The sequence below is a fragment of the Eriocheir sinensis genome, chromosome 11 (assembly GCF_024679095.1).
Source record: "Eriocheir sinensis breed Jianghai 21 chromosome 11, ASM2467909v1, whole genome shotgun sequence".
NCBI lineage: Eukaryota > Metazoa > Arthropoda > Malacostraca > Decapoda > Varunidae > Eriocheir > Eriocheir sinensis.
This window is the reverse complement of record NC_066519.1, coordinates 17771321-17798697: the sequence shown is the minus strand read 5'-3', so window position 1 is coordinate 17798697 and position 27377 is coordinate 17771321. Positions and strand designations below refer to the sequence as shown.

Here is a 27377-nt window from a genome sequence, read left to right as displayed (position 1 = left end):
TGAGCACTTAGATATTTAATGGTTCAATTTGATATCGTACTCTGACCACGTTGGTTATTAAAGTGGTTTTGAAGGGAACTACTCCAGCCCAGCAATTATAGAAGCTAAATAACTCAATCTGATGCCGCAATTTGAGTCTTCCAGGTTACTTAATTAGGGTGAATGAAAACTGTGTGTCGGGATTAGGGACCTGTTTCAACCCGGAGCAATTTGGGAACTTCGAACCGGCTGGGTATGATTGCGGTCCCTCCTCCTCTTCCATCTTCCTTCGTCTCCAGTTTCTTCATCTCCTCGTCCGCTACCTCCCGTCCCTCTAACCCCCCCCCCCCCCCCCCGCCCGCCCTCCCAGTACCGTCACATGACCTACCTTGGCCCGGTTTTTTTCGTTTCCGTCCCGTGGTGGAGGTCTCGTTGCTGTCTGTCTTGCTCTGAACCACGACTAAAACAGACACGGGACAAACAGCGGACGTGACACAGGGGTACTGACAGACAGGTACACACACACACACACACACACACACACTGGCAGTCAGGCAGTCATACGCATGCAAGGTTAAGTGAAGGGGTTCTCTAATATTACAATTGGCCCTAGACTAGTGAGGTGAGTAGCCCTGAGTGAATAGCGGCCTCGTGTGGGTGAGTGACTGTTGTGAGGTGAGGGAGAATCGAGCCGGGGAGGAGTGAAGGGTTGGCGGGTCTTGGTAACAGTGTCTTTTAACGGTTATTCAGTGTTCTTTGATAGACTCTTCGGGAACAAAACTTAGATTCTTTTTATGGCATCTGCTGTATTCTTCATTTTTTTTGGGAGAAGCGAGTTTTAGGCCACTTTTTTATGTAGTTTTGTTTTGGTCTTTTCTTTAACCGCCCTCAAAAAAAAAAATGCTTAGATAACAAAACTTGGATTCTTTTTATGGCATCTGCTTTATTCTTTATTTATTTTTTCTGGGAGAAGCGAGTTTTAGGCCACTTTTTTATGTAGTTTTGTTTTGGTCTTCTTTAACTGCCCTCAAAATCTTAAAATGCTTCGATGACAAAATTCAGTTACTTTTTTTGTATCTGCTGAATTTTTTTTTCTTTCTGGGAGCAGCGAGTTGAGCCATTTTTCTATGTAGTTTTGTTTTGGTCTTCTTCTTTAACCGCTCTCAAAAAAATAAAATGCTTCGATAACAAAATTCAGTTACTTTTTCGGTATCTGCTGCATTTTTTTTTTCCGGGAGCATCGCGTTTTTGGCCTCTTTTCTATTCGGTTTTGTTTTGGTTTGTTACTTTTATCAACTTTCTAAAAAATAAAATAAACTGTGGAAATCCTATACAATGTCTTTTAGCTTTGAAAATTGACCACGAGTTCTACAGAACAAAACAAACTTACAAATCCTTCGTCTATAAATACTTTGCCTCTTGTTAATTAAAAATGGGAAGTGAATGAACTGCTCGGAAATTACACCATCAGTAATTACTCTCTTAACTCCTTTGAGCCGGAATTCCTTTAATCGAGAATGACAATTAAAAGAAAAACAAACGAATACTTCAGTTCTAGTCTTTAATTAACTCGACTTACGTTAGTAAAAAAAAAAAAAAAGAGAAAGGGATGAACGACCCGGAAATTACATCATTAACCCATTCTTTAAATACCTTGACTATATATAATCAGGTGTATCACAGGTAGGCAGTAATGATGTACAGTCAGCCAAAAAAGTCCAATCCTACAAAAGACCGAAGTAATATGAAAACGGTCTAAAACATACTCCATTTACGCGGAAATTACCGCATCATTAACTGTTCTTTAAATTACCTTGACTATTTATAATCAGGTGTATCACAGGTAGGCAGTAATGTACAGTCAGCCAAAAAAGTCCAGTCCTACAAACGACCGAAGTAATATGAAAACGGTCTAAAACACACTCCATTTACTCGCAAATTACCACATCATTGACCGTTCTTTAAATTACCCTTGCTCAATATGAATGATGAACAGCCAGCCAAGGAAGTCAATCCCTACAACAGACCGCGAAGTAATATGAAAAGAGTCTAAACCGTACTCTATTAACCGCGTCCATTCTCTTTAGGTTCATCTCATTCTCTATTCCATCGCTCAAAACGTGGCTGACAATTATTTGGGTTCGACTGCACTCGCTTTCCCTTACTTCCTCCTCTCCTGCATCGGTTTTAAAGGGGTAGAGGAAGTGGTGGTAGCTGTTGTAGTGGTGGTGGTGATGGTTGTGGTGGTGGTAATGGGTGGTGGTCGTGGTTGTGGTTGAGGCCGCTATTCCCCGCACCCCAAACACACACACACACACACACACACGCACACGCAAACAATTGGCGATCGCTGTCCACAAGAGTGAGTTTGATCCTGCCTGAAGCAATATCCTGACCGACATGGGGTTCACCGGACACAGGAAGACTCAGCTTAATGAATAGTCGTGTAATTTCCTCCCACAAAGGATTACATGTTTTTTTTAGGGCTATTTTCCTAAGTAGCAGACAGAGGGAGCGAGAGCGAGCGAGTGGCCGCTGCTTTCTCGTGGTATGACGGGGGTAAAATTCTCTGTTCTTTTCTATTGCGGTTGGTCTTTATTGGTTTCCCTGGGTTAGTTTTGTGCGTAGGAGCTTTGTAATGGTGGAGCAGCGGTGCAGGGCGAGGGCGTGCTGGGGTGCAGGTGAGGCAAGGGCAAGCTCCGTGGAGGCGGCGATTCGTCCCTTCTTCAGCGCCGCCTCCAAGAAGGTTGCCCCCGGCCGTCTCAGGGCTGACTCGTGTGGTTTAATTTAGCTTATTTAATACATTCTCGTGACACTTGAACTCATATCTTATACTTATGATTTATTTACAGTAGTAGGCTGTGATGCAAGATGTCCAGGCTGGTTTGGTTAATTAGATTTTTAGTTGGTTACTTTGTTTGGATAAGCCTTTTCCGCTCTTTCACCGTTTAAATAATTTAAATAAATTTGGTTAAACTGTCGATAAATAAGTTGAGTATTCTTATTGGTTAGAAGTGACGATTGATATTTGGCAAGAATGCCTCTGATTGATTGAAGGTGGAAAAGGGGCGTGGCTTATCCGTCAAGTTAGCATGAATTAGTAAAGATCAATTAATTACTATGTACACTGTGGACATTTTGCATGCGCAGTGACTCTTTTTTTAAGTTAATAAAGAAAACATACCTGAGTTCCCAGTGAGAAAGTTTGCGTCAAGGTCACAACTTTTAGCTTTGTTTTTGCTTTTGTTAGTGTTAGTCGCGGGGCTGTGGGAGTGGGGGTGGGGGTTGGGGGAGTGGGAGAGGGAGGAGGGGCTTCTGTCCTCGCGCTTGGGGAGTGGGTCTGCGGAGGTTTGGCGAGGAAGCGTCTGTGAGTTGTGGGATTTGAACTTCCGTAAGCTGGACGAGCCTCTTTTGGTGTCGAGGGTTGGGTACTGTTGGTGTGGCTGGAGGGGGTGCGTGTACTTGGCGTTGACGTGGTGGGAATTGCTCTTATGGTTAGTGTGGTTGTTTGCCATGGTGTACTGTTTCTGCTGCTGCTGCTGATGGTATGGGTTGCTGTGGTGGTTGAGGTGGTGTGGAGGCAGGGAGTGAGGCGGGGGCGGGGGCGGGGCGGCGGAGGAGGGCGGGGAGAGGGTGGTCACGGTGTTATTGTTGTGGAGGGGCTTGCAGTCGTCAGTCAGGCTAGTGAGTGAGTTGACGTGCACGTGGACGCCGGGGCGAAGCGGCCACTTGTGCACAGGTTGGACAGTGGCGGGGGAGAAGGGGTCGGGGCGGGGCGAGGTCCCTTCGGGGCTATAACAGAAGGGGGAGAGAAGGGACACAGGGACCCCCGTCAACAGCCGCCACAGGCACGCACATGGACACACACACAAACACACACTCATTAACTATGCTACAGGGGAGACCGCCCGGGAACGCTAGGTGCAGCACGCCCTTACTTGGCCTTAAGGAAGAGTGACACAATGTTTATACCGTACTTTGCAACCCAGGTGACACGGTGAGGAGAGTTAGAGTTCCCTGAATACTAGTTCACTAACTTAAAATATCAAGATACTAGTGGCACGCCCTTACTTAGCTTGTAGATGGGTGACAACGTTTACACTTGTACTTTGCTAGCCAGACGGCACTGTTTAGAGAAGTTGGATTCTATCTATTATTCCTTTACTAACTTACGATGTTAAGATGTTAAGAGAAACCATAGTACTGTTGTATTGAAGCTACCGTTAGAAATAAGAAAGTAAGATTATTCTAAGCTGAAAATGCTGTATCTTAATAGTGCTAATAGTTAATCTTGGCGTGAATGCATAGAGAACAACAACAACAACAACAACAAAAAGAAAATAATTTCGTTTTATAAGCTGCAAAAATGCGTTACTGTAAGAGAAACAAGTCATCTATTGTCACTAAGTAAGAAAAAACAAAAAACACTGCATCGTAAAAAAAGTATGAAATATTTTACCTTATCGTGAATACACAGAAGACCAAAAAATGGTAGGGCATAGATGCAGCAAAGTACGGTACACACACACACTTACACACGAATCAACAGGACCGTACACACAGATAGCGTCCCCGGGTTGGCCTTCTATCTAGTTTATCAAGTTAGTGATGAGATGACGAATGACGGGGGAGTCGTGAGGGAGCCACCTGTTGCTCTTGTCCCGGGTTGGAGCCCCTCGCCCATCTCACGGGGACAGAGGAGAGAGGGAGGAGGGAAGAGGGAGGGAAAATAAAAGACAGGAGAGGAATTTGCCGTCACGGAAATAAAAGGAAACTATGCTTGTGGGGAGAGTAAGTCCCCTCCAAGTACCGCCAACACCACTAAGACTTTGAGAGCTGACGTATAGGTGAAAATTTCCTTAATAACCCGGAAATACACTCTTCAATTAACCCAAAATAACCAACAGTACTAAAAAAACACATACTTTTATTTTTATAGGCATACTTCCACTGCCAATTTCAAACCTTCTCCCATTTTCCTTCATGCGTCAACCCTCAGAGAAAACGGAAAGAAAATGTGTCTATGAAAGGGGTAACTAAAGGAAAGCTACCTCGAGCACCAGCCCAGCCAAAGACTACAGGAACACACTACTACTTCCACTCCCAAAGGTCACGATTACGAGTACCAGCAGGCAGTGAAGATGCAGAGAAGTTAACAGCAAGTCACCAGATCCACAATACGAGAGAGAAGCGTAAAGGAGACTAGAGATATATTAATGGGGAGACTCATATATGTTGTTGGTAATGATTAAATAAGAGAAATGAGTGATATGGTTATTGGAATATATTATCATACGAACACGTGAGCTTTTTTAGTCGACTGGCATGCCTGTCCGAAAAACAATATTATGGTATACGGAAAAGAACGCAAGCTGGAACAGTCTAGCGATGATTTCAGTTGTTATTATTATCATTATTATTGTTTATTAATTTCTGAAAGCGTATTTTTATGTTACAGAAGCGACTATGCATTTTCAGTTTCAGTTGCTATCTGTTATTATTATCATTATTGTCATTACTATTATTATTATTGGACACGTTTTATACAGAAGCGATTTTCGGCGTTAACAACTAGGCTAAGAATTTGGTTTCATTGTTAAAATTCAAATGTTGAGGAAAACGAGTGAAGGACGAAGAGACGCGACCGGGAGAGAGAGGGAGGGATGGAGGGAGGAAAAGAAGGAGAGATGATAGTAACTGGAGGGAAGGAGAGAGGGAGGAAAGCATGGAGGAGGAAAACCCGAAGGCACAGAGTGGGAAGTCAGGAAGACCGTTCACACACACACACACACACACACACACACACACACACACACACTCACACACACGAACATACACACGGGTAACACAAAAGACGCAACACACAAACGAAAATAAAACGAAAAACACGAACATGACCGCCCTTTAAACCTTGCGCTGAGGGGAAGGGAAGGGGAGGGAAGGGGAGGAAGAGGGAAAGGGAAACAATGAAGGGAAAAGGGGAGGAAAAGGGAAAGGAGGGGATGAAGAGGGAGAAAAGAGGAAAAGTTGAGGGGAAAATGAGAAGAGAAAGGGTGAGAATGGGAAGGTGGGTGGGGAAAGGGGAGGAAAAAAAAGGGGAGGAACGAAGGGAGGGAGGGTAAACTGCAGCAGAAGGGAAAGGTAGGAGTGAGAAGGGACTGGGGAAAGGTGAGAGGGAGAAGGGGCTGTGGAAGGGTGAGAGGGAGAAGGGACCGGGAAAGGATGGGAATAGTTGGGACTGGGGAAGGATGGGAAGGGAAGGGAGTGGAGAAGGGCGGAAGGGGGAAGAGACTGAGGAAGGGTTAGAAGGAAAAGGGATGGGAGAAGAGTAGAAGGGAATGAAAGGGAAAAATGGGAAGGGTAGGGACTGAGGAAGGGTAGTAGGGAGTAGAAGGGAAGGGAGTAGGAACTGGATAAGGTTGGGGTCGGGTCGGGCGGGGCAGGTACTCACTTAGGCGAGGAGGGAGGGAGTGTGGATTCATGAGGGCAGCTCCTTCGAAGGGTGTTCCGAGATGGGTTCCTCGTCCACCTTGTCTGTAACACCCGGCCCCTTCCTTAGCCAGCCAGTCTCGTCTCTCTCTCTCTCTCTCTCTCTCTCTCTCACACACACACACACACACACACACCATCCTTTCCCAGTCCCATTTCCCTCCCACTAGTCCCTATTCTTCCCTATTCTCCATACACACTAGCATTCTATCCCCCTCCCCCATACACTAGCATACCCCCCCTACACTAGCATAAACCCTCCCCCTCACTCACTATACTTTGTTCAAATTAACTAGGTAAATAGGCTCCTCCCCCTTTCCCATTCCGTGTATCTCATTGGTTAACCCACAAGCAAGCCACGCCCCCTCTGTATCTTAGCCTGAAAGTGATTGGTGGATGCTAGGAAAGGTTAAATCTCATTGGTGGTTGCTAGACTGATGTGGGCGGGGCTTATCTCTGAAGCTAGTGTGAACAGAGAATAGGATAGCATTCACACTAACGCATACACACAATACCTATTCTCTAGAGATATACACTTTTATACACACGCATGAATACACTCACACTTAAGGAATTATATTTAAATCTCTCTGTTTCCCGAATTCGCAAGGATTGAACACATACATACAAATTTTTTTTCTCTCTCTCGCTCTCTTTGTCACTCACACGAAAATCTCACATAATATACCACAAACAGACCCCGAATCATTCATATATACACACATACACACACACACGCGGACAGACACATGACAGACGACCAGACACACACAAATATACAGACAAACAAATGAAAGACAAGAAAGAGAATAACAAAATCAAAATCGTGTTGGATCTGTACAGGAGGAAAACAGAATAGGAAGGCAACAGAATATATCAACAAAATACAAAACCGAACGGGATGAAAACATAAAAGAAAAGAAAAAAAACAGGGGGGGAGGTGAGTTTGTTATGTATTCAACGTATGCGGACAAAACACGAATTAAACATGACTCACATACACGTACAGAGGTCAGGTCAGGTCATTGCTAATGGGAGGAGGAGGAGGAATGTAGGGAGAAAAGGAGGAAATAAAGGTGGGAGAGAAAGGATCAGGAAGGAGTAAAGAGGAGGGAGGAAATGAAGGAAGAAGAAGCAGAAGAGGAAAAAGAAGGAAGGGAGGAAGGCAAAGGTGGAGGACAAGTAGTCAGGAAGGAATAAAAGGGAGGAAAGAAGAGGAGAGGAAATGAAGAAAAAGAGGCAGAAAAACAAGAACAAGAAACAGGAGAAAGACAAGAAGATGGAAGTGTATAAGAAAGGCGAAAAGGAGGAATAGGACGAAAAGGAAGAAAAGGAGACGGCAAAAGAGGGGGAAGAGGAGGAGGAGGAGGAGGAAGAAGAGGCGGCAGAAGAGCAGAAGAAGAACAAGATAAGTAGGCAGAGAAGCACCAGAAGGAGGAGAGAGACGAGGACGAGGAGGAGGAGGACGAGAAGTGGGAGAACATGAGGTTAATAAGAGGGCAAATTCGGGCATTTCATCAGCGCCATGCACTCCACACACTCGCAAACATTCACGTACCGTCAGGAGAGTCATGCATCGTGCTCTTATACGCGAGGGGAGAGAGAGAGAGAGAAGGAGAGAGTGAAAGAGGGAAGTAAAGAGAGAAAACAGGATGATGGAGAAAAATAATAAAGCATGGTAAAGGGAGGAGAAGGAAAGATAGTTATAGAATAGAGTGACGAATGGGAAAGAAAGGAAAAGGATAGGTAAGGTAAAGGAAGGAAGGTAAGGAAGTATAAAGAGAGATGGGGGAAGGTATGGAAGGGAAGGAGAAGGTAAACAAAGGTGAGAGAAAAGGGGAAAAGGGTGAAGATAAAAGGGAGAGGGTAGGGAGAGACGGATAATGGCAGGTAACATAGGGTAAGGAAAGGAAGGGTTAGGGAGAGAGAGCGCGATGGGGGTGGGATAAGGGAGGTAAAGGGAAGGTAAGGGGGAGGTATGGGTGTTGGTAAAAGGGAGGGTAAGGGGTTAAAGGGAGGGTAGGGAGATCAAAGAACAAGCCTGGGGCAACACACGACCATTAGCTGCCATATTGAACCTTGAACTGCGACGCGCCATTATTTGCAGCTTGCGAAATGAGCTCCGGCGACACACACACACACACACACACACACACACACACACACACACACACACACACCTCCCCTCCCCCCACACACACGTACACACACACACTCACTTTTCGTTCAAATGCTACAGCGCGATCTCATTTTTTTCCCTCCTTCCTTCCTTTTCTTGTTTTTTTTTCCGTGTTTTTTTTTTCGGCCTCGAGTTTAAGAAAAAAAAAAATGTCTCGTTCGCTTGTCGGTTTCACGGGATTTTAAAAGTCGTGCGATGTGGCGAATTTAATGGCTTTTTGGAGGATCTGATGCGGTTTAGTTAGTTTTATTGTTGTTGTTGTTGTTGTTGTTGTTTTGATCCGTATTATAACTCTTTCTTTACGTATTATGAACATTAATGCTTCGGTGATTTAACTTATGCCAAAAAAAGTTACTAGAAATCTTTCCCTTAATCGACATGTAAAAATTGGTTACTCAGAATGCTTTGGTAATTCAGTATATTACGAAAAGGTTACTTAAAATGATTTCCTAATTCGGTATGCGGAAAATAAGTTACGCATAATGTTTTCCATATAGAGGAGGATGTGGAGGAGGAGGAAGAGGAGGAAGAAGAGGAGGAGGAGGAGGAGAAGGAGGAAAGGAGACGACAAAAGACCATGGAGGAGGAGGAGGAAGAGAAGGAGAAGGAGGAAGAAGAGGCGACAGAGGAGCAGAAGAAAACAAGATGACTAGGTAGAAGAGACCAAGGAGGAGGAGGAGACGAGGAGGACGAGGAGGAGGAGGACAAGAGAGACGAGAAATAGGAGAGCATGTGGTAAGTAACAAGGCAAACTCTGCTATTTCATCATTCATTATTCTTCCATGGTTTCAGCCTAAAGTGTTACTAACAATATGCGCGATTGAGGTTAATGAATTTTCTGTCGCATTTTTCACATTATTACAAGATTTATCATTATCATTTTTTGTGTGTGTGTATACGAATTAGTTAATCATTAGTTTCCTTATCCAGTATATACAAAAATAGTTAGTCTAAATATATGCAGTTGACGTCAATATGTATATCTTTTCATTGCGTTTTTACATTATTACAAGTTTTATCATTATTATTTTTTCGTGAATGTGTATAAGAATTAGTTAATCAAATACTTCCCATTCAGTATATATAAAAAAAGTTACCCTAAATATATGCAGTTGACGTCAATATGTATATCTTTTCATTGCGTTTTTACATTATTAAAAGTTTTATCATTATTATTTTTTTGTGAATGTGTATAAGAATTAGTTAATCAAATACTTCCCATTCAGTATATATAAAAAAAGTTACTCTAAATATATGCAGTTGACGTCAATATATATCTTTCCATCGCGTTTTTACATTATTACATGTTTTATTATTATTTTTTGTGGGTATGAAAAATAGCTACTCAAAATACTTCTCACTCAGGATGTAAAAATATGTTACTCGAAATATACTATGCAATTGACGTTAATATATATCCTTTCATCGCTTACTTACACCGTTACAAGTATTCTTATCATTATTCTTGTGAGTATGTATTAATAGTTAGTTACTCAAAATACTTTCCTTACTTCAGAATATTAAAAAGAAATTAAGTAACGGGGAACGAGGAGGAACACTGCCACTGGACTCCGCGAACACGTAATGATCCGCGAAACTTGCTTGTAATCCAAAGATGCGCGGAATCGAAATATATACGCAGTTGACGTTAATATATTTTTCAATCGCGTCGGGCGTATGGGTAAAGAAAGGAAAAATAAACTAGTCTTGTGGAAACGGGAAGAAGGAAGAAAGATGAAGAAAAGAAGAAGAAGAACAAGAAAGAAAATGATGAGGAAAAGGAAGAAGAAAACGATAAAGAAGACGAAGAAGAAAAAAGAAAGAGGAAGAAAGATGAAGAAAAAAAGAACAAGAACAAGAAATAAAAATGATGAGGGAGAGGAAGAAGTGGCAGACCAAGAAGAAGAAAACGATAAAGAAGAAGAAAAAAAGGGAGGAGAAATAATAAACTAGACTTGTGAAAACGGGAAGGATGAAGAAAGATGAAGAAAAGAACAAGAAAAAGAACAAGAAAAAAATATATGATGAAGAGGAAGAAGAAAGAGAGGAAGAAGTAGCAGACCCAGAAGAAGAAAACGATAAAGAAGATGAAGAAGAAAAGGGAGAAGAAAAACATGAAGAAGAGGAAAAAGAAAAAAAAAAATATAAAGCAGAAAAAAAACAAGAAAAAGAAAAAAAAGTCGCAATTACTAGTTTTACGTTTTTTTTTTGTGTGTGCATTTTAAAGTCTACACACACACACACACACACACACACACACACACACACACACACACACACACACACACACACACACACACAAAGGTACTAAAAATGTCATGTGCAATCGACGGTGTTCATTACGTACTTTTATCTTCTGTTGTCACGTCGCTTTGAAGTTGATTTATGCGTTAACCTTTTACCCATTTTCATTTTTTATCACTTTTTTGTTTTACGCCGGTTTGTCGAGGGGACGCAAAGATAATGGAAAAGGAATGGAGAGGCGCGTGGCCCTTTTTGTTTTCTGGTTCTGTTTTTCTTTGACGTGACCAGAAAGTAAATCAATAAAGTAATGAAATAAAGAAGTAAACTAGACGTATGGAAAAGGGAAGGAAGAAAAAGAGGAAAGGAAGAAGAGGAAGAACAAGAATAAGAAGATAACGATAATGAGAAAGGAAGAAGAGGAAGAACAAGAATAAGAAGATAATGATGAGGAAGAGGAAGAAGATGAAGAAGTAGCAGACCAAGAAGAAGAAAACGATAGGGAAGACGAAGAAGAAAAAGGAGAAGACATGAAGAAGAAGAAGAAGAAAAACACGATGCAGGAGAGAAAAAGCAGAATAAAAAAAGGAAAAGAAAAAAGTCGCAATTTATATCCATCCTTCTAGACCTCTTATCCATCTCTTCATGTATCTCCACAACCTCAAAACAACATCAACAGCAACAACAACAACAAGAACAAAAGTCACACACGCATCACTTCTCTCACGCAATGAACCAAACTCAACCAAACCAGTCAACCAATTAACCACAAACAACATCACCAGAATAAACATCTCACTAAACTTGCGCACACCCGGGCAGCATATCATCATTTTCAAGCTCATTAGCAATCCATTCACTCGCTCATTTTCAAGTCAAGCCTTCAGGGGAGCGCAAAAGAAAGAGCAACTATAAACAAAACAAATGAGGTATACAATAACGTCCAGCCCAGAGCCATAGCGGGGAAGTGTGTGACGCAAGATGCAGGAAAAATCACCCAACAAGACTCTTCCAGCTCGAGTTGCAGAGGAAAGGTGAGAAATGTTTTGGTTACCTGGTAGAGTGAGATGCCAGTGTGCCGGGATTGGAGGAGGAGGAGGAAGAGGAGGAGCAGGAGGATGAGGATGAGGAGGGAAGGAAGAAAGGACGGAAGAAGGATTAGGAGGGGGAGGAAGAGGAGATGATAAGAAGGGGAAAGGAGATTAGGAATGGGATGATTATTAACAGGAAGAGGAACAAGAGGAAGAAGGAAGGGGAAGGAAGAGGAGGAGAAAGAGGGGAAGGAGTGTTCGTCAGACAAGTAACTTCTAAACTAAATCTTCTTGCTTTGAGGTATACAGTTTTTCAGTATCTAGTATGACTGTTTTTTGAGGGGGAAGCTAAAATGGTCCTTGAATCTTGTTATTTTATCGTTTTGCACATTTGAACCTGTCTGACGTATGCCCGCCCCCTTTTTCCCCTTTTATCCTCCTCAATCGCGGGTTGCAGCCATCGCCACCAGCCTGCCATGAATGAAAGACAAAGAGAAATCCGTCCGCCAAGGGATCAATATATCGACCAGTGCCTTTAAAACCGTACATCTCTATCTCGGAACGCAGTACTGAGGGCTGTGATTCATTCTGATCAATCCAAACCGAAAAGTATTATCGTTTGAAGAGGCGGCGGTTATGTGGTTAGTATGCGGACGTGGGGATCCGTAGACTCCATTTCAAGAACTCCCGTAATCAGAGAACAGTTTTCAGCCATCGTAGAGTGGTCGAAGGCTACCCACATCCGTCCATCCATCAGTCAAGAGGAGCACCGCGGGACAGCCTGGGTTAAGCAAGATGATTCTACCTCGGCGCCACTATAAACGACAATCCGCCCGCTCTAGTACCGGGCTGGGGTCGTTCACCAGGGCCAGGCTCCTTCATGAGAACCTGGCGCTGAGAGATTGAGTCATTAAGATCAAGAGAGTGAGATGAGCAAGTTAGTGAGCGAGTGAACCGAGTCTTTACACTTTCCTTTATATTTTCTTTACATGTTGCGTGATTTGCAGCCTGAGCGGGCGGGAGGGAGGGAGAGAAGGACGATTAAGTTAAGGAAGAAACGCCTAGTAAGTAACCCTCAACGCTTTGGACACGAGGCGGCCACACGACGCTATGATACAAAAATACACGTTCTCCACGACTGCTTCCCTTTCCACCCTCAGAACGTACTTAGCTGAGGCAGGTCGTGCAATATTCTACAGTTCGGAACAACGCAGGTGCGACTGTGATAGTAGTGATGATTATGGTGGTAAAAATGGTGGTTGTTATGGTTGGACTGAGGCTGGTGGCGGTGCGCTGGGGTGGTAAGGAGGCATGGGCGGCTGTTCGGGCGTGGGCGTGGGTGGGTGGCGGAGGTGGGGGCGTTGGTGGAGGCGGGGGTGGGTCTGTGGGCGGCGGAGAGGGAGGGGATTAGCCAAGCCTCTGTTACGTCCTCCCACAGCTGATGGCGGGGGTGGTGGTGGTGGTGGTGGTGGTGGCTGTTGTGGTGGTTGTAGTGGTTGAGGTGGTGGTGGTTGTGGTTGCTGGTGCGGCGCCAAGGAGGACACAACACTTAAGAAACTATCCACCGGTAAGTTGCAAGGTAAGGTAAGGTAAGGTAAGGTAAGGTGTGGCATGGCAAGGAAGGGACGTGAAGGTAATGAAAGGAAGGGAAAGGAAAGGTGAGGGGAAAAGAAAAGTAAGAGAAGTGACTAAGAAAATTATGGAAAGAAAATATGAGGTAGGAAAAGGAAAGAGAAGGTGCAATGACAGGTAAAGAGAAGAGAAACTTAGAGAAATCAAATTAAAAGGACGCGAAGGAAAACAGGTGGAAAGAAAGATGGAACAGTAACTCAAGAAATACAGAACAAAATGAAAGGAAAAGTGAAAATAAGGGAAACAGAAACAGGTATTAAACAGGGGGAAAGAAAGATGGAAAAGTAAATAAAGAAATACGGAACGAAATGAAAGGAAAAGTGAAAATAAGGGAAACATAAACAGGTATTAGTAAAACAGGTAATTAAGGGAGATGCTCAGGTAAGGCAAGAAATACAGAACAAAATGAAAGGAAAAGTGAAAATAAGGGAAACAGAAACAGGTATTAGTAAAACAGGTAATTAAGGGAGATGCTCAGGTAAGGCAAGAAATACAGAACAAAACGAAAGGAAAAGTGAAAATAAGGGAAACATATACAGGTATTAGTAAAACAGGTAATTAAAGGAGATGCTCAGGTAAGGCAAGAAATACAGAACAAAACGAAAGGAAAAGTGAAAATAAGGGAAACAGAAACAGGTATTATGAGCAAAACAGGTAATTAAAGGAGATACTCAGGTAAGGCAAGAAATACAGAACAAAACGAAAGGAAAAGTGAAAATAAGGGAAACAGAAACAGGTATTAGTAAAACAGGTAATTAAAGGAGATACTCAGGTGAGGCAAGTGTAGTACAGGTAAGAGAGAAGCGGAAACGGGAAATATTAAACAAAGGAAAAAAAAATACCGCACGGCTCTTAGCAAGGAAACTCAACAATAAATGCGAGGACGAGGACGAGAACCAAGATCAACAACACAAACGAATGACAGGACGAGGACAGGACGAGGACGAGGACGGGACAGGTAAGTTAGGTAGGCATGGCACGTTGCACAGGTGACATTGCTGCACAGGTGTATATATATGACACAACAACAGTGCTCCTTCACACATACACACGAACACACACACACACAGGATATTTTTGGGACATCACTTTAGAATGTCACCTCAAATCATCTCATTCTTTCACCCAAAATAGACATAATATACTTTTTTTTGTATCCTAAAGAGATTAAGTTGATTTCAAGAAGGTTACGTGTTTTACTGACCCCTCTACTACTACTACTACTTCTACTTCTACTACTACTACTACTACTACTACTACTACTGTGACATTCGTTCTTCATAGTTTTCAGCCTTACTTCATCTCACTACGAAAAGAGGAATGCAAGGGGTGGGTGGCACTACAACACAGACGCGGACTACTTATAAGAGGGATTCAGGTACTACAAGAAGGGATCACGGCTCTACTTAAGGGATTCCGATTCTACAAAAGGAGATTCCGGTACTCTAAAAGGAGGATCCGGGTCTAGAGGAAAAGGATCCAGTTCTATGATAAAAAAGAGGTTTTGATCTCTCTTGGCAACGTCCAGGATTCTTTTGACGTGCTAAGAGGGATGACAGACGGTGCGTGAAGAAGGATATACACGTTTTTTTTATATTTATTAATAGTGTGAATAGTGAAACAAACTCCACGGTGATGCGATTGGTGATGATGATGATGATGGTGGTGGTGGTGATGGTAGGGGAGGTAAGAATTGTAGTAGTAGTAGTAGTAGTAGGTGGAGGAGGAGGAGGAGGAGGAGGAGGTGGTGGAGGAGGTAGAGGTGGAAGAGGAGGAGGAGGAGGAAAAGGGCATTCGGTTGGTATTTTGGAAAGAAAAGAAGAAACAAATAAAGAGAAATATGAAAACGCATGTAAGAAATTCGTCCGTCATTTCTTTCCAATATTTCAAACGCAAAACAAACAAACAAAAACAAATCACTAACTTTACCGTCCACACAAAACGCCAAACTTTATAACTTGACTTCTAAACATTCACAAAAGGTCAAAGTCGTGCATCACTGTGTAGGAACGGCGAGCCAGTCTCTTTTTTTAACTCACATTCAAGAAAGGTCAGTCATGCTATTTCTCTTCGCGGCGTTTGAAGTTCAATTTCAGGATCACGCGCAACGCAAAAGTTAAAGGAACACCGGTGACGTAAGTGTTGCCAAAATAGTGTTAGGTGTGTCAAGTCGGTCTGGTAGGTAAAAGTTTTCGTAATGCAAGTTCTCCTAAATTCGTGGCTAAGTTTGGCGGCCTGAAATGGAGTAACGCGACTAATACGACCAATGTTTTCTTTCCTTCGCATAATACTTTTCACGAGCAGTTCTTTTATGTTGTATTTGTCTGGCTGTAGAGTTTTCCTGGTACATTTTATCCTATTTTCATGACTTTTTGCTTTACTATAATCCTAATTCTTACTTCGTTTACATCTGTCTTCTTTCTGTTTGTATATACATCTATTAATCTAGTTTTATTATTTTTTTTCACTACCTTTCTTCTGTATTTTCCGGCTAACTATCATTTTTTCCTTGCTTTTATTCTTCATTTTCCGGGTATCGAACTCTTTCATTTTTCATAATTTTCTGTTGGTCACGTTTCTTTTATTGTTGCATTGCACTAGTTACACGACAAACATTTTTTCTCTTCCGGTCATAACCCTTTCAAAAACAGCTTCTTTATCCCATTCTCTCGGCGTGATAGTGAACATTTCTGTGTTTCTGACCTTTGCTTCAGCCACCAAACGGAATTAATTTGACGTCCTTAAACGGAAAAACACGACTAATTCTCTCTCTCTCTCTCTCTCTCTCTCTCTCTCTCTCTCTCTCTCTCTCTCTCTCGTATAAGCCTCTTCATGGAGACTTCTTTATCCCATTCTTTCGCAGTTGTGAAGTGATTTTTCTGTGCATCTGCTGTTCGCTGTATCACCAAAGAGAATCTGTTTGGCGGCATTAAACTGAGAAATACGGCTAATTCTTTCTTTTAGACATAGGAGCTTCTCTTTATCCCATTCTCTCGCATTTGTAGAGACTTTTCTGTGTATCTTAAGTTCGCTGTAGAGTCGCCAAAGAGAATCAGATTGTGGCATTTAGGGGAGTAATATGAGTAATTTATTTTTTTTAGACATAGGAGCTTCTCTTTATCTCATTCTCTCGCATTTGTAGAGACTTTTCTGTGTATCTTAAGTTTGCTGTAGAGTTTTCAAAGAGAATAAGTTTTGCGGCCCTTAGCGGAGTAATATGAGTAATTTATTTTTTTTAGACATAGGAGCTTCTCTTTATCTCATTCTCTCGCATTTGTAGAGACTTTTCTGTGTATCTTAAGTTCGCTGTACAGTCGCCAAAGAGAATATCCCATTCTCTCGCATTTATAGAGACTTTTCTGTGTATCTTAAGTTCGTTGTAGAGTTTTCAAAGAGAATAAGTTTTGCGGCCCTTAGCGGAGTAATATGAGTAATTTTTTTTTTTTTTAGACATAGGAGCTTCTCTTTATCTCATTCTCTCGCATTTATAGAGATTTTTCTGTGTATCTTAAGTTCGTTGTAGAGTTTTCAAAGAGAATAAGTTTTGCGGCCCTTAGCGGAGTAATACGAGTAATGATTTATTTCCTTCGCACTTTACTTTTCATGAACAGCTTCTTTGTTTCATTCTCTCGTAGCTGTAATCTTTTCTGTACATCTTAAGTTCGATTTAGCTTCAAAGAGACTCAGTTCAACGACACCAAACGGAGTAGTACGACTAATTCGTTCTCTCTTTTGGACATAATTTCGTAAACAGCTTCTTTATCTTAACCCTTCGTAGCTGTAATGACTTTTCTGTGCTTCTTAAGTTCGCTGTAGAGTCACCACAGAGAATCAGTTTGGCGTCCTTAAACAGTGTAATAGGTCTAATGTTTTCTTTCTTTCGTATTTATTAAAAGAAAAACCTACACAACCACGTTACTCTCCTAAATAAAAACCAGACAGCTGCAAAGATTTCTCCGCGCATCTTAAATCACAGGACGGAGGCACTCGCTCGCCCACCACACCTGGCATATGTAGCCCACCTCAATAGAACACCTGTCAATCTTCTCTGTCCAGGTATCGCAAGCTTTAAAGAGAATACGCACTAAATAAATCTCCGGAACACGCTCGCCCCATTTGGATTACTCGCCCACAAACACCATCTGTCCGTCAACCCTTTCCCGGTCTTGCGTGCTAAAAATGGACTCTCGCTAAATGTGAAGTCTGGTACTACCTGAGAATGGATACCTGGTCATTTTGGGTGTACTTAAGAAAAACAAAATTGAAGGTATAGAAAAGTAAGGTTCTGTATACCTGTTTAAAAATTCCAACCAAACCGCATCCAGCGTATATTAGTTTCACACCATTTCTGTTTTATCTTTTTTGTTTATAGTTTGCTCTATCTCCCTTCCCGTAGCGAGAGAAGATGATAACACTATACAAACGAATACAAGAATCGCTTCGAACCTAACCTAACCATTCCCAGGAGTTTACAATTTCACAAGACATCAATTTTATCTTTTCTGTTTATAATCTGGACTGTCTCTTTTACCGTAGGGAGATAACACATGACAACACCACAGAAACGGACAGAAGGGGCACTACAAACCTCACCTTACCCTTCTGGCATATTAATTACACCTACTCTGTTTACAATTTGCTTTATCTCCCTTCCCGTAGAGTCTAGAGAGAGAGAGAGAGAGCATGACAACGCCACAGAAACAGAGACGAGGGGGCCACGCCAGCCTCACCTTCTCACCCTTTCGGCGCTATTAACCAACTTGCACCGCGCTCCCAGGCCGTGAAGGGGAGACCAGCTTAATTAGGCGGCGGAACACGTGTTGGAGAGCGTCTGTATGAAAGGGCTGCCGCGGCCACTCCCTTCCAAAGCACGTTAGCTACGGCGACGCGTCCTTAACCTTCCACGCCCCGCCGCCGCGCCAGCAACTCTCCCACTCCTCGCTTCATATCCATTAGGGAAGAGGAGGGAGCGAGCAGCGAGGAGCGAGGGGAGAGCCGAGGAGCGAGGGCCAGCTACAGCCACGACGACCGGCAGGCTGTGTTATCATACCTGGTTCTCTGTGCTATAATTCCCGGCGCTTAGTTTGTTGGTGGGAGAGTTTAAGGTAATGGGCGTTTGTTTGTGTTTGTTTGCTTGCTTGCTTGTTGGTTGGTTTGTTTAATAGTTTTCGCTTTCTCTGTTTGTTTCTTTGTTCGTTTTTGTTTTCCTGTCTGCTTGCTTGTTTGTTTTTCTCTCTTTCTGTTTGCTTGTTTTCTTTCTATGTCTCTGATTCTCTGTTTCTCTCTGTCTCTATCTTACTTTCTTTGGTTACGGTTACGCTTCGTTATTTATGATTTACTTGGTTTTTATTGTGTCTGTGTTATTCTCTTTCTTTTCTTGTATTTTTCCCTTTCTATCTCTTTTTCTTTTTTTCTGGGATTATGCTTTCTTGCTTCCATATAATTTACTTAGTTTTGTTACATTTCTGTGTCATCCTCTTTCGCTTCTTGTATTATTCTTGCCTCTCTTTTCTTCTCTCTTTCTCGTGTTCACTGCAATGGAGGAATAATGAAGTATTTCCCATTTTTACGCATCCCGTGTGTTGAGTAAGTTCATCTGTTTGTCTTTCCGCTAAACACACACACACGCACTTCAGGATTCTTACTTTCATCCCACGCTTAAACATATCAGGCTTTTTACCTCCACTCCTCAGCTCCCTTGCAATATCTGGAGAGCTCGTGGTGGAGAAGAAAAGTGATATACATTCAGTTTTTCTCGTAATGTCTGTTTTGCGTACTAGTGTTGTCATATGTTTCTGGTTCGACACTTCCAAGCATTTATATTCATCTTTTTTTCTCTATTCTCGTAGTTCAAGAGTTTTTTTTTATTCTATTCATCATTCATTTTTCCTCGTTATGTCTGTTTTGCATATTAGTGTTGTCATATGTTTCTGGTTCGACACTTTCAAGCATTTATATTCATCTTTTTTTCTCTTTTCTCGTAGTTCAAGAGTTTTTTTTTTATTATATTCATTATTCATTTTTCCTTGTAATGTCTGTCTTGCTTGTTAGTTTTCTTATTCATCTCTTCTCACACTCTTCTAAGTCTTCATTCATGTTTATTTCTACCATGTTTCTCGTAATTCTTCAAGAGCCTTTTTTTTATTCATCATTTCTCTCGCACTTCCTCGAAAGCGCACATCAGATTGACAAGATTTCGTATACTCGTTCGTCATTCATATCTACTTCAACACTGTAAGGAATTCATGTTTATTTTTTTTTCACTTTCCTCGTAATTCCTTAAGAGCATTTTATTTCATTCAACATTTCTCTAACATTCATTTGTCTTTTAATTCCTCGAGATCTCACTTCAGTTTGCCAGATTAAAAGATATTTCCATTTTAGTGTTCCTGGTTATTTTAGGTAATCTGTTTGTTCTTCATTCTCCATAAATATTTCAGCCCATCTCTTTTTATTCTCTTCTTCATTTATCTTTTAATTCCTCGAGATCTCACTTCAGTTTGCCAGATTAAAAGATATTTCCATTTTAGTGTTCCTGGTTATTTTAGGTAATGTTTCCTTTACATTCTAAGCAAATATTTCAGCCCATCTCTTTTTATTCTCTTCTTTATTTATCTTTTAATTCCTCGAGATCTCACTTCAGATTGGCTAGATTAAAAGATATTTCCATTTTAGTGTTTCTGGTTATTTTAGGTAATGTTTCCTTTACATTCTAAGCAAATATTTCAATCTTTCTCTTTTTATTCAACTCTTCATTTGTCATTTAATTCCTCGAGATCTCACTTCAGATTGGCTAGATTAAAAGATATTTCCATTTTAGTGTTTCTGGTTATTTTAGGTAATCTGTTTCCTTTACACATTCTACGCAAATATCTCAATCTTTCTCTTTTTATTCAAATCTGCATTTGTCATTTAATTCGTAGAGATCTTACTTTAGTTTGCCCAGATTAAAAGACATTTCCATTTTAGCTTTCCTGGTTATTTTAGGTAATCTGTTTTCTTTAAATTCTACGCAAATATTTCAATCTTTCTCTTTTTATTCTATTTTTCATTTGTCTTTTAATTCCACGAGATCTCACTTCAGACGGGTTAGATTTAGAGACGTCCATTTTCGATTTAGGTTATTTTAGGTAATTTTTTTGCTCTACTTTCTACGCAAATATTTCACTCCATCTCCTTTTATTTTATTTAGTATTTATCTTTTAATTCCTCAACAGATCCCTTCAAATTGGAGAGATTAGAAGAGATTTATATTTCACTTCTTGTTCTTTACTTCATCCGTTTATTTCTCCATTCTGCACAAATATTTCATTCTATTTTTCTTCATCATTTCCTCGCTCTTCCTCGCAAACTCCTTTCAGATTGGCAAGATTTTAATTAAAGAGATATCCTTTTAATTTTCCTCGTTATTTTAGTAGGTCCATTTTTTCTTCAATCAACGTAAATATTTTTAGTTAGTCTCTCTTTATTCTATTCAGTATTTCATCTTTTAATTCCTCAACAGCTCTCTTCGGATTGGTGAGAATTAAAGAGATTTGCATTTGAATTTTCCTCGGTTTTATAGTTAATCCGTTTTCTTCTTCTTTCTACACAAATATATTAGTTCATCTCTTTATTCTATTCAGTAATTCATCTTTTAATTCCTCAACAGCTCTCCTCGGATTGGTGAGAATTAAAGAGATTTACATTGAAATTTTCCTAGGTTTCGTAGTTAATCCATTTTCTTCATTCTACACAAATATTTCAGTTTTTTTATACTATTCATCATTTCTCTCGCAGTTCCTCGACAGCCCCCTTCAGATTGGTGAGATTTAAAGAGATCTATATTTTAATTTTCCTCGGTTTTGTAGTAAATCCGTTTAGATTTCCACCTCACACAAATATTCAATTCATTTCCTATTATGTTTATCCTTTTCTTGTCCTTCCTCGAGAGCTCCATTCAAACTGTCAAGATTTAAATATATTCCAGTTCTATTTTCCTTTTGATAGCGGGGTACTTTTTCAGCCATTAAGTCCTTCCTTCTACGCAAACACTTCCTACGATCTATTTCTATTCATCTTTTCCCTCGCGACTTGCAACATTTAAACTGGCAACATTTAAATATATTCCAGTTCCATTTTCCTTTTGATATCGGGGTACTTCTACTTTTTTTTTTTTTTTTTTTTTTTTTTTTTACGTTGATTGCCTATTGCGCCGGTAGGCATCTTCCCGGTGGGGCCTGATGGTCGGCCCAAGGCTTCTTCCAGGTGGGGCCTGATGGTCGGCCCAGCCCGTTCTGGCGCAGGCGAGTGTTTATAGTGGCGCCATCTTGCATTAAAGATACTTTTCATTCCTTCAACGAAAGCACTTCCTACAATCTATTTCTATTCATCTTTTCCGTCGCGACTTCTCAGTCCCTCCTCACAACGACGTATACTGACCTTTCCTTGCATATATACTCAACAAATATCAAAGACTGAAATACAAAACCTTTACGCGATAGAGAAAGACACAGCCACTCACAAACGACTCAAACCCACGCACGGTAATATCCAACATTACAAAATATACACATCAATCCTCGGAGGCGATTCTTTTAGCGGATTAGACTCTTTACAGCGAGGGTATAACGAGACTCGATTCCCCGCCAGCTTTGTGACAATCTCGATCTGCTTTCCCACATTTTCCGCCTTTGCCGAGCTCCTGCATTTTCTAATATCGTTGGACACGTGTTACTTGGAGACAGGGAGTGCAAAAACGAGGTAGAAGGGGAGAGCGAGCGGAGGATAAAAGGAGGAAGAGGATGAAGAGGATAAGCGAGGGAAGCGGAGGAAGGAAGAGAGAGACAGAGAGAAGGGAATAACCGAGGGATGCCGCAGTGGGGAGAGAGAACGCGGAGAAAGAAGAGGAGGAGGAGGAGGAGGATGAGAGGCAGAAATTGGAAAGACAGGAAGAAGTGAGGAAACAGAATAAAAACGGGAAAGAAGAGAAAGAAGAAGAGGAAGAGAAATGTATATAAATTTGAAAACAACAACAAGAAGAGCAATTTCATGAGGGGAGAAAGAGGAAGAGGAGGAGGAGGAGGAGGAGGAGGAAAGACATGAAGAGGGAAGTACACATAATAAGAAATGAGAAGAGAGGGAATAGGAAACAAAAATGAAAAGACAAGAAAGAAGAGGAAAAGAAACATAGATTAACTAGAAAAAAAAACAGCAACAGAAAAAAACAGGAAGAAAAGAAGAGATGGAACAGAAAGTAAATAAAAAAACGGGAAAAGGAGAAAGAAAAAAAAGAGTAACGGGAACATAAATTAACCTCAAAGCAACACAAACAACAACAACAAAAACAGATACAATTTCACGAGGGGATTGTGGGACCTGTGGACAATAAAAGTAAAGGACCTGGAATTGAAAAGCTGAATTCCCTCGTAGACTTAGAGAGAGAAAGAAAGACACTGGGGAAAGGGCGAGGATTTGAAGGAGAAGAAGAAGGAGGAGGAGGAGGAAGACGACGATGGAGGTGGAGGAGACGAAGGAGGGGGAGGGGAAGGTAGACCAGGTAATAAAACGAAGCTAGGAGATACAAAAGGAGAATAAGAGAGTAAAGATGGAGGGGTTAGAAGAAACTGGAGAAGGAGAACGAGGAGAAGGAGGAGGACAGAGAAGAAAGAGGAGAAGGAGAAGGTAGAACAAATAATAAAACGAAACTAGGAGATACAAAAGGAGAGTAAGAGAGTAAAAATGGAAGGATTTGAAGGAATTGGAGAAGGAGAAGGAGGACGAGCAGGACGAGAAGGAGGGGGCAGAGGAGAAGGAGAAAGTAGAATAATAATGAAGAATAATAAAAGGAAGCTACAGACACAGAAGGAGCATATGAGAGTGAAGATAGACGGGGATGAGAGCTTAGACGAGGCTGATGTATGTAAAGAAGATTGAAGGCGCGGATAAAGACATGAGAAGGAGATGAAGAAGAGGATGAGGAGCAGGAGGAGGAGGAGGAGGAGGAGGCGGAAGACAGGACAAGGAACAGTGCAGCGGGAGATAAAGTGGAACAAGAGGATTAAGGGCCTTCTATTCCTCTTTGACAATATTTAATAACGTGTACAGGAAATTGGAGTACAAAGAATTAGTCAAGCCGTGATGATTCAAACAACATTACCACGAATTTCCAGTAAGATTAAAATGTTCTATCTTTTAACGCTTTTCAGAGGAGGCAAAAGCAGAGATTAGCCGCGAGAATGATAGCGCAGAACAGCATATGTAGTCTAATCTTTCCAGCCTTCAAAAACCTTTAATGGGGTGACTACGGGGGTCTTCCTCCGCATCTGGTACGTCCTTAATTAATTGTTCTTAAAAAGGATTAAGTATACGAGAACATTCACAGGTACTTACTTTTCTTCATTGAACGCTAATTTGAGGTATTCCTTATAACATTTGAGCGGCAAGTTTTACAGTGCGTAAAAAAACAACTCAAGATACTGACATTAACACTAAGCAGAAAAGGAGGTTAATCGGGTTCTCATCTATTTTCTAAGTCCGAAAAGAAGATAAGAACATAAGAACGTAAGGAGTCTGCAAGAGGCCGGTTGCCCTATACAAGGCAGCTCCTGTACACTCAACCCCACCTTACCTCACCATCCATGGCTTTATCTAACCTCTTCTTGAATGTATCTACGGTATTGGCATCCACAACATGGCTCCCAAGCCTGTTCCATTCGTCCACCACTCTACTGGTGGACCAATTCTTGCCTATGTCTTTGTTAAATCGCAAACTTAAAACCATTGCTACGCGTCCTACCTGACTCTTTTACTATCAAAATCTTATTGACATCCCCTTTATTAAAGCCCTTCATCCATTTATAGACTTCGATCAAGTCTCCTCGCAACCTTCGCCTTTCTAGAGAGTGTAGATTTAACTGCTTCAGCCTGTCTTCATAAGGCGTTTCTCACCCCCTGAATAATCTTTGTCATCCTCCTCTGTACAGATTCTAACATCTTGATATCCATTTTATAGTAGGGGGACCAGAACTGAACTGCATAATCGAGATGAGGTCTAACTAGTGCTAAGTAAAGTTTGAGGATGACTTCAGCGCTCCTATTGCTTACGCTCCTTGAGTGAAACCAAATACGCTGTTTGCCCGATTTTTAGCCTGAATGCATTGAGCCCTGTCAAATATATGTCCGAAATGTTTGAGAATAGGGGGCCATAGTGGGTTTAACTTATTTTTGTTGCCTTCACTGTATATAGACATTACTGCGGTTTTATAAGGTATCGTGACAGGTTTATGCATGCAGGGGAGTAATGAAGGAAGTTCCCGCGATAAAAATGACGGTGGGTGCATAAACGGGGCAAATTATTATAGCTTCCTCGACACATAGCTCGGTATTTTAAGACACTTTGGCTTCTCACATCAGCTATTTCTAAAGTTCAAAGAGTGGGTCAGTCAGTTTCTAATCAGTGCTTCTTCAGGTTCATGGTACAGAAGAAGGGTCAGGCTACCACCAGGGTCATATCTCTACTCCTGGATATGCCCAAAACTCCTACGAAAGCCTTGTCAAATATATGAACTTGGGCGACGAAATGTTAAGTAATACAGCCCATAAATTACTGTTCTTGTACGTTAGGGATAAATGAACGTGATTTTCGCTATTAAAGATCCGGTTGATATAGATACGGAAAAAAAAACTACATACATTTTCGACATATAAGTAAATAAATAAATATAAAAAAAGCGATTTAATGTATATTCAGAGCAAAATCATCACTTCTTTTTACTCTACTTAAAAAAAAAGATACTCCCCAAGTTAAATAAGAATAACTAGACCAAAAACAGATTTACGATTTCAAGGTAAGAGGAGGAGAAGAGAAAGAGACAGAGAGGGAAACGAGGAAGAGAACACAATGAGAAGAGAGGGAGAAGGAAGGAAGGAAACAAAACAAGGAACAGAGAAGGAAGTTAGGGAAAGAGAAGGAGGAGGACGAGAAGCAGGAAGAAGAGGAGGAGGAAAGCGAGGAAGAATGACCAATGAAAACGGGAAAGGGTTGGAGCGTGGAGTTCAAGGGGAGACTGAAGCAAACAGCAACATTTTCGCACTAAGGAACCCGAAAATGAGAGGGAGTGGAAGATGGATTGAAGGAGGAAGACGAAGTGGAGTGGGAACAAGCCATCATTAGAGGGAGTGAGAGAGATATGGAGTGAAGGAGGAGGGTTAAATGAGGTATCAGCAAGGAACCATGAAAGAGGGAGAGAGATGAAATGAAGGAGAATGACAACGTGGAGTAACAAAAAAAACGACTATATGAGGGAGTGGGAGATGGAGTGAAGGAGTAAGATGAATTGGAGTGGAGTGGTAAGAAGCATACGAATTGGAGAAAGGTCGGAATGAGGGTGGTATGGGTGAGTAAATGGAGTAATGGATTGATGGAGTGGAGTGGATTGGCGGTCAGTAAGCGAGCGGGCGGGTGAGAGGGAGGGAGTGAGAAAGGGGGTGAGGTAAGCTTATGTAGGGATGGATCAGGTGGCTCCTTCACAAAGCTTACAGTCGCTCCAGACACGCACAGAGTAAGCTTTAACTTTAAGACTCAACTTGAAGATAAACCCGTCAATGTGCCATATACTTGTACCATAACGCTTTGAAAACAACACTTACTAGCTTAACCTAGATGAAAAGCTGCTAAGCTTAAAATTCAGAATCTCTTTTGCTAAATAATTAAGAGAAAGAGGTAATAATTTGGTACTCAGTCAGGCTTAAACACCGTAAGAACTTAAGAGACAATTATAGCAAGCTTGAATACCATATCTTTAAATTTCTGTAGTACTTATATAAACGTGCATTGGTCAGGTTTAAAATTGACAGTGAGTCTTTCAATCAAATTATCTCCGTTCTCCCTTTCTTTCCCTTCTCTAAACCCCAGAACCTAACACAGCAGCAATACCTGGGGAGATCTTCAATACTGGGTCTTCAATACCTTCAATAATTCAATAGCTTACGAGCTGGGAGAAATCTTGGGAAACGGGGAGACCTTCGGAACCTTGGGGATCTGAAGAACTGAGGAACGAACTGGGGAGAGTTTATAGACTTGTGGAGAACTTATGAAATGGGTGAGAGTTTGTGAACTTTGAGGAGCTTATGAACTTGGGGGGGGGGGGGGGGGGGTTATAAACTGGGGAAAGTGCTCATAAACTAGTGGAGCTTATAAACTGGGGAAAAGATAATGAATTGGGGGAGAGCTTGTGAACTATATGGTGTCTGAAGAGCTGTGGGCTGGCCTGGGCTAAGAGAGGTCGGGGCTAAGGGAGAGCCGAGGACACGAAGGCTTGTCTGGAGCGACTCAACTTTTAGACTTCGAAAGAAAAATATTGAGGTTGTGAAGTGGTAAACTCATTCGTCATATCACGGGGCGTAAAAAAGGGTTGAATACAGTTTTCTTTTTTTGCTTTCCTAAGTTTTCAGTTCAATTTTTTAAGGGTTTTCCATGCAAGAACTGTATTTTCTCTTTTTTTGATTTTTCCTTAAATATATAACTCTTTATCATTAGTTACGTTATCATACTTAGTTCTAAATCATGCATATCAAGAAGAAAATACAGTGCAATTATATGGTTCTTTCTAACAATGAATACCATATCTATATAATAAAAAAAAGAATAAAAAGTAAAAAATAATACATGAGGAAAAAAACTATACCCTTAACCATTTATCTTCCTCTTCTTTCACTCTTCCAGTATAAAAAAGAAATATAATCACCATAATAATCTACAAGGAAAAAATAATTAAAAAAACACAAATCAAGGTACACAGAAGGAGAGAGGTGAACCCTGCCTCACTGATTGACAAGAGACACTT

The 27377-nt window shown here is 41.2% G+C and overlaps 1 protein-coding gene and 1 long non-coding RNA gene across 7 annotated transcripts in view; one reads left to right on the top strand and one right to left on the bottom strand.

Moving 5' to 3' along the window:
• The window catches only part of LOC126996956 (hemicentin-1-like), a 90952-nt gene that overhangs the window by 13951 nt on the left and 49624 nt on the right, over positions 1–27377 (bottom strand). For 3 of the 6 annotated variants that reach the window (XM_050857909.1, XM_050857914.1, XM_050857910.1), the window contains exons 20-21: positions 3164–3771; positions 368–439 (exon numbers count right to left, since the gene is read on the bottom strand). The exons of 2 other annotated variants lie outside the window; for them this stretch is intronic. In XM_050857909.1, the coding sequence (XP_050713866.1) occupies positions 368–439; positions 3164–3771 (680 nt within the window). Of the gene's footprint in view, positions 1–367; positions 440–3163; positions 3772–6430; positions 6514–27377 lie in introns of all 6 variants that reach the window. One more of the 6 variants, XM_050857911.1, reaches the window with a different exon arrangement.
• On the top strand, positions 16994–27376 carry LOC126996957 (uncharacterized). The gene is made up of 3 exons (XR_007751767.1): positions 16994–20099; positions 20245–20389; positions 20539–27376. It is a non-coding gene; the product is annotated as an uncharacterized LOC126996957 (long non-coding RNA).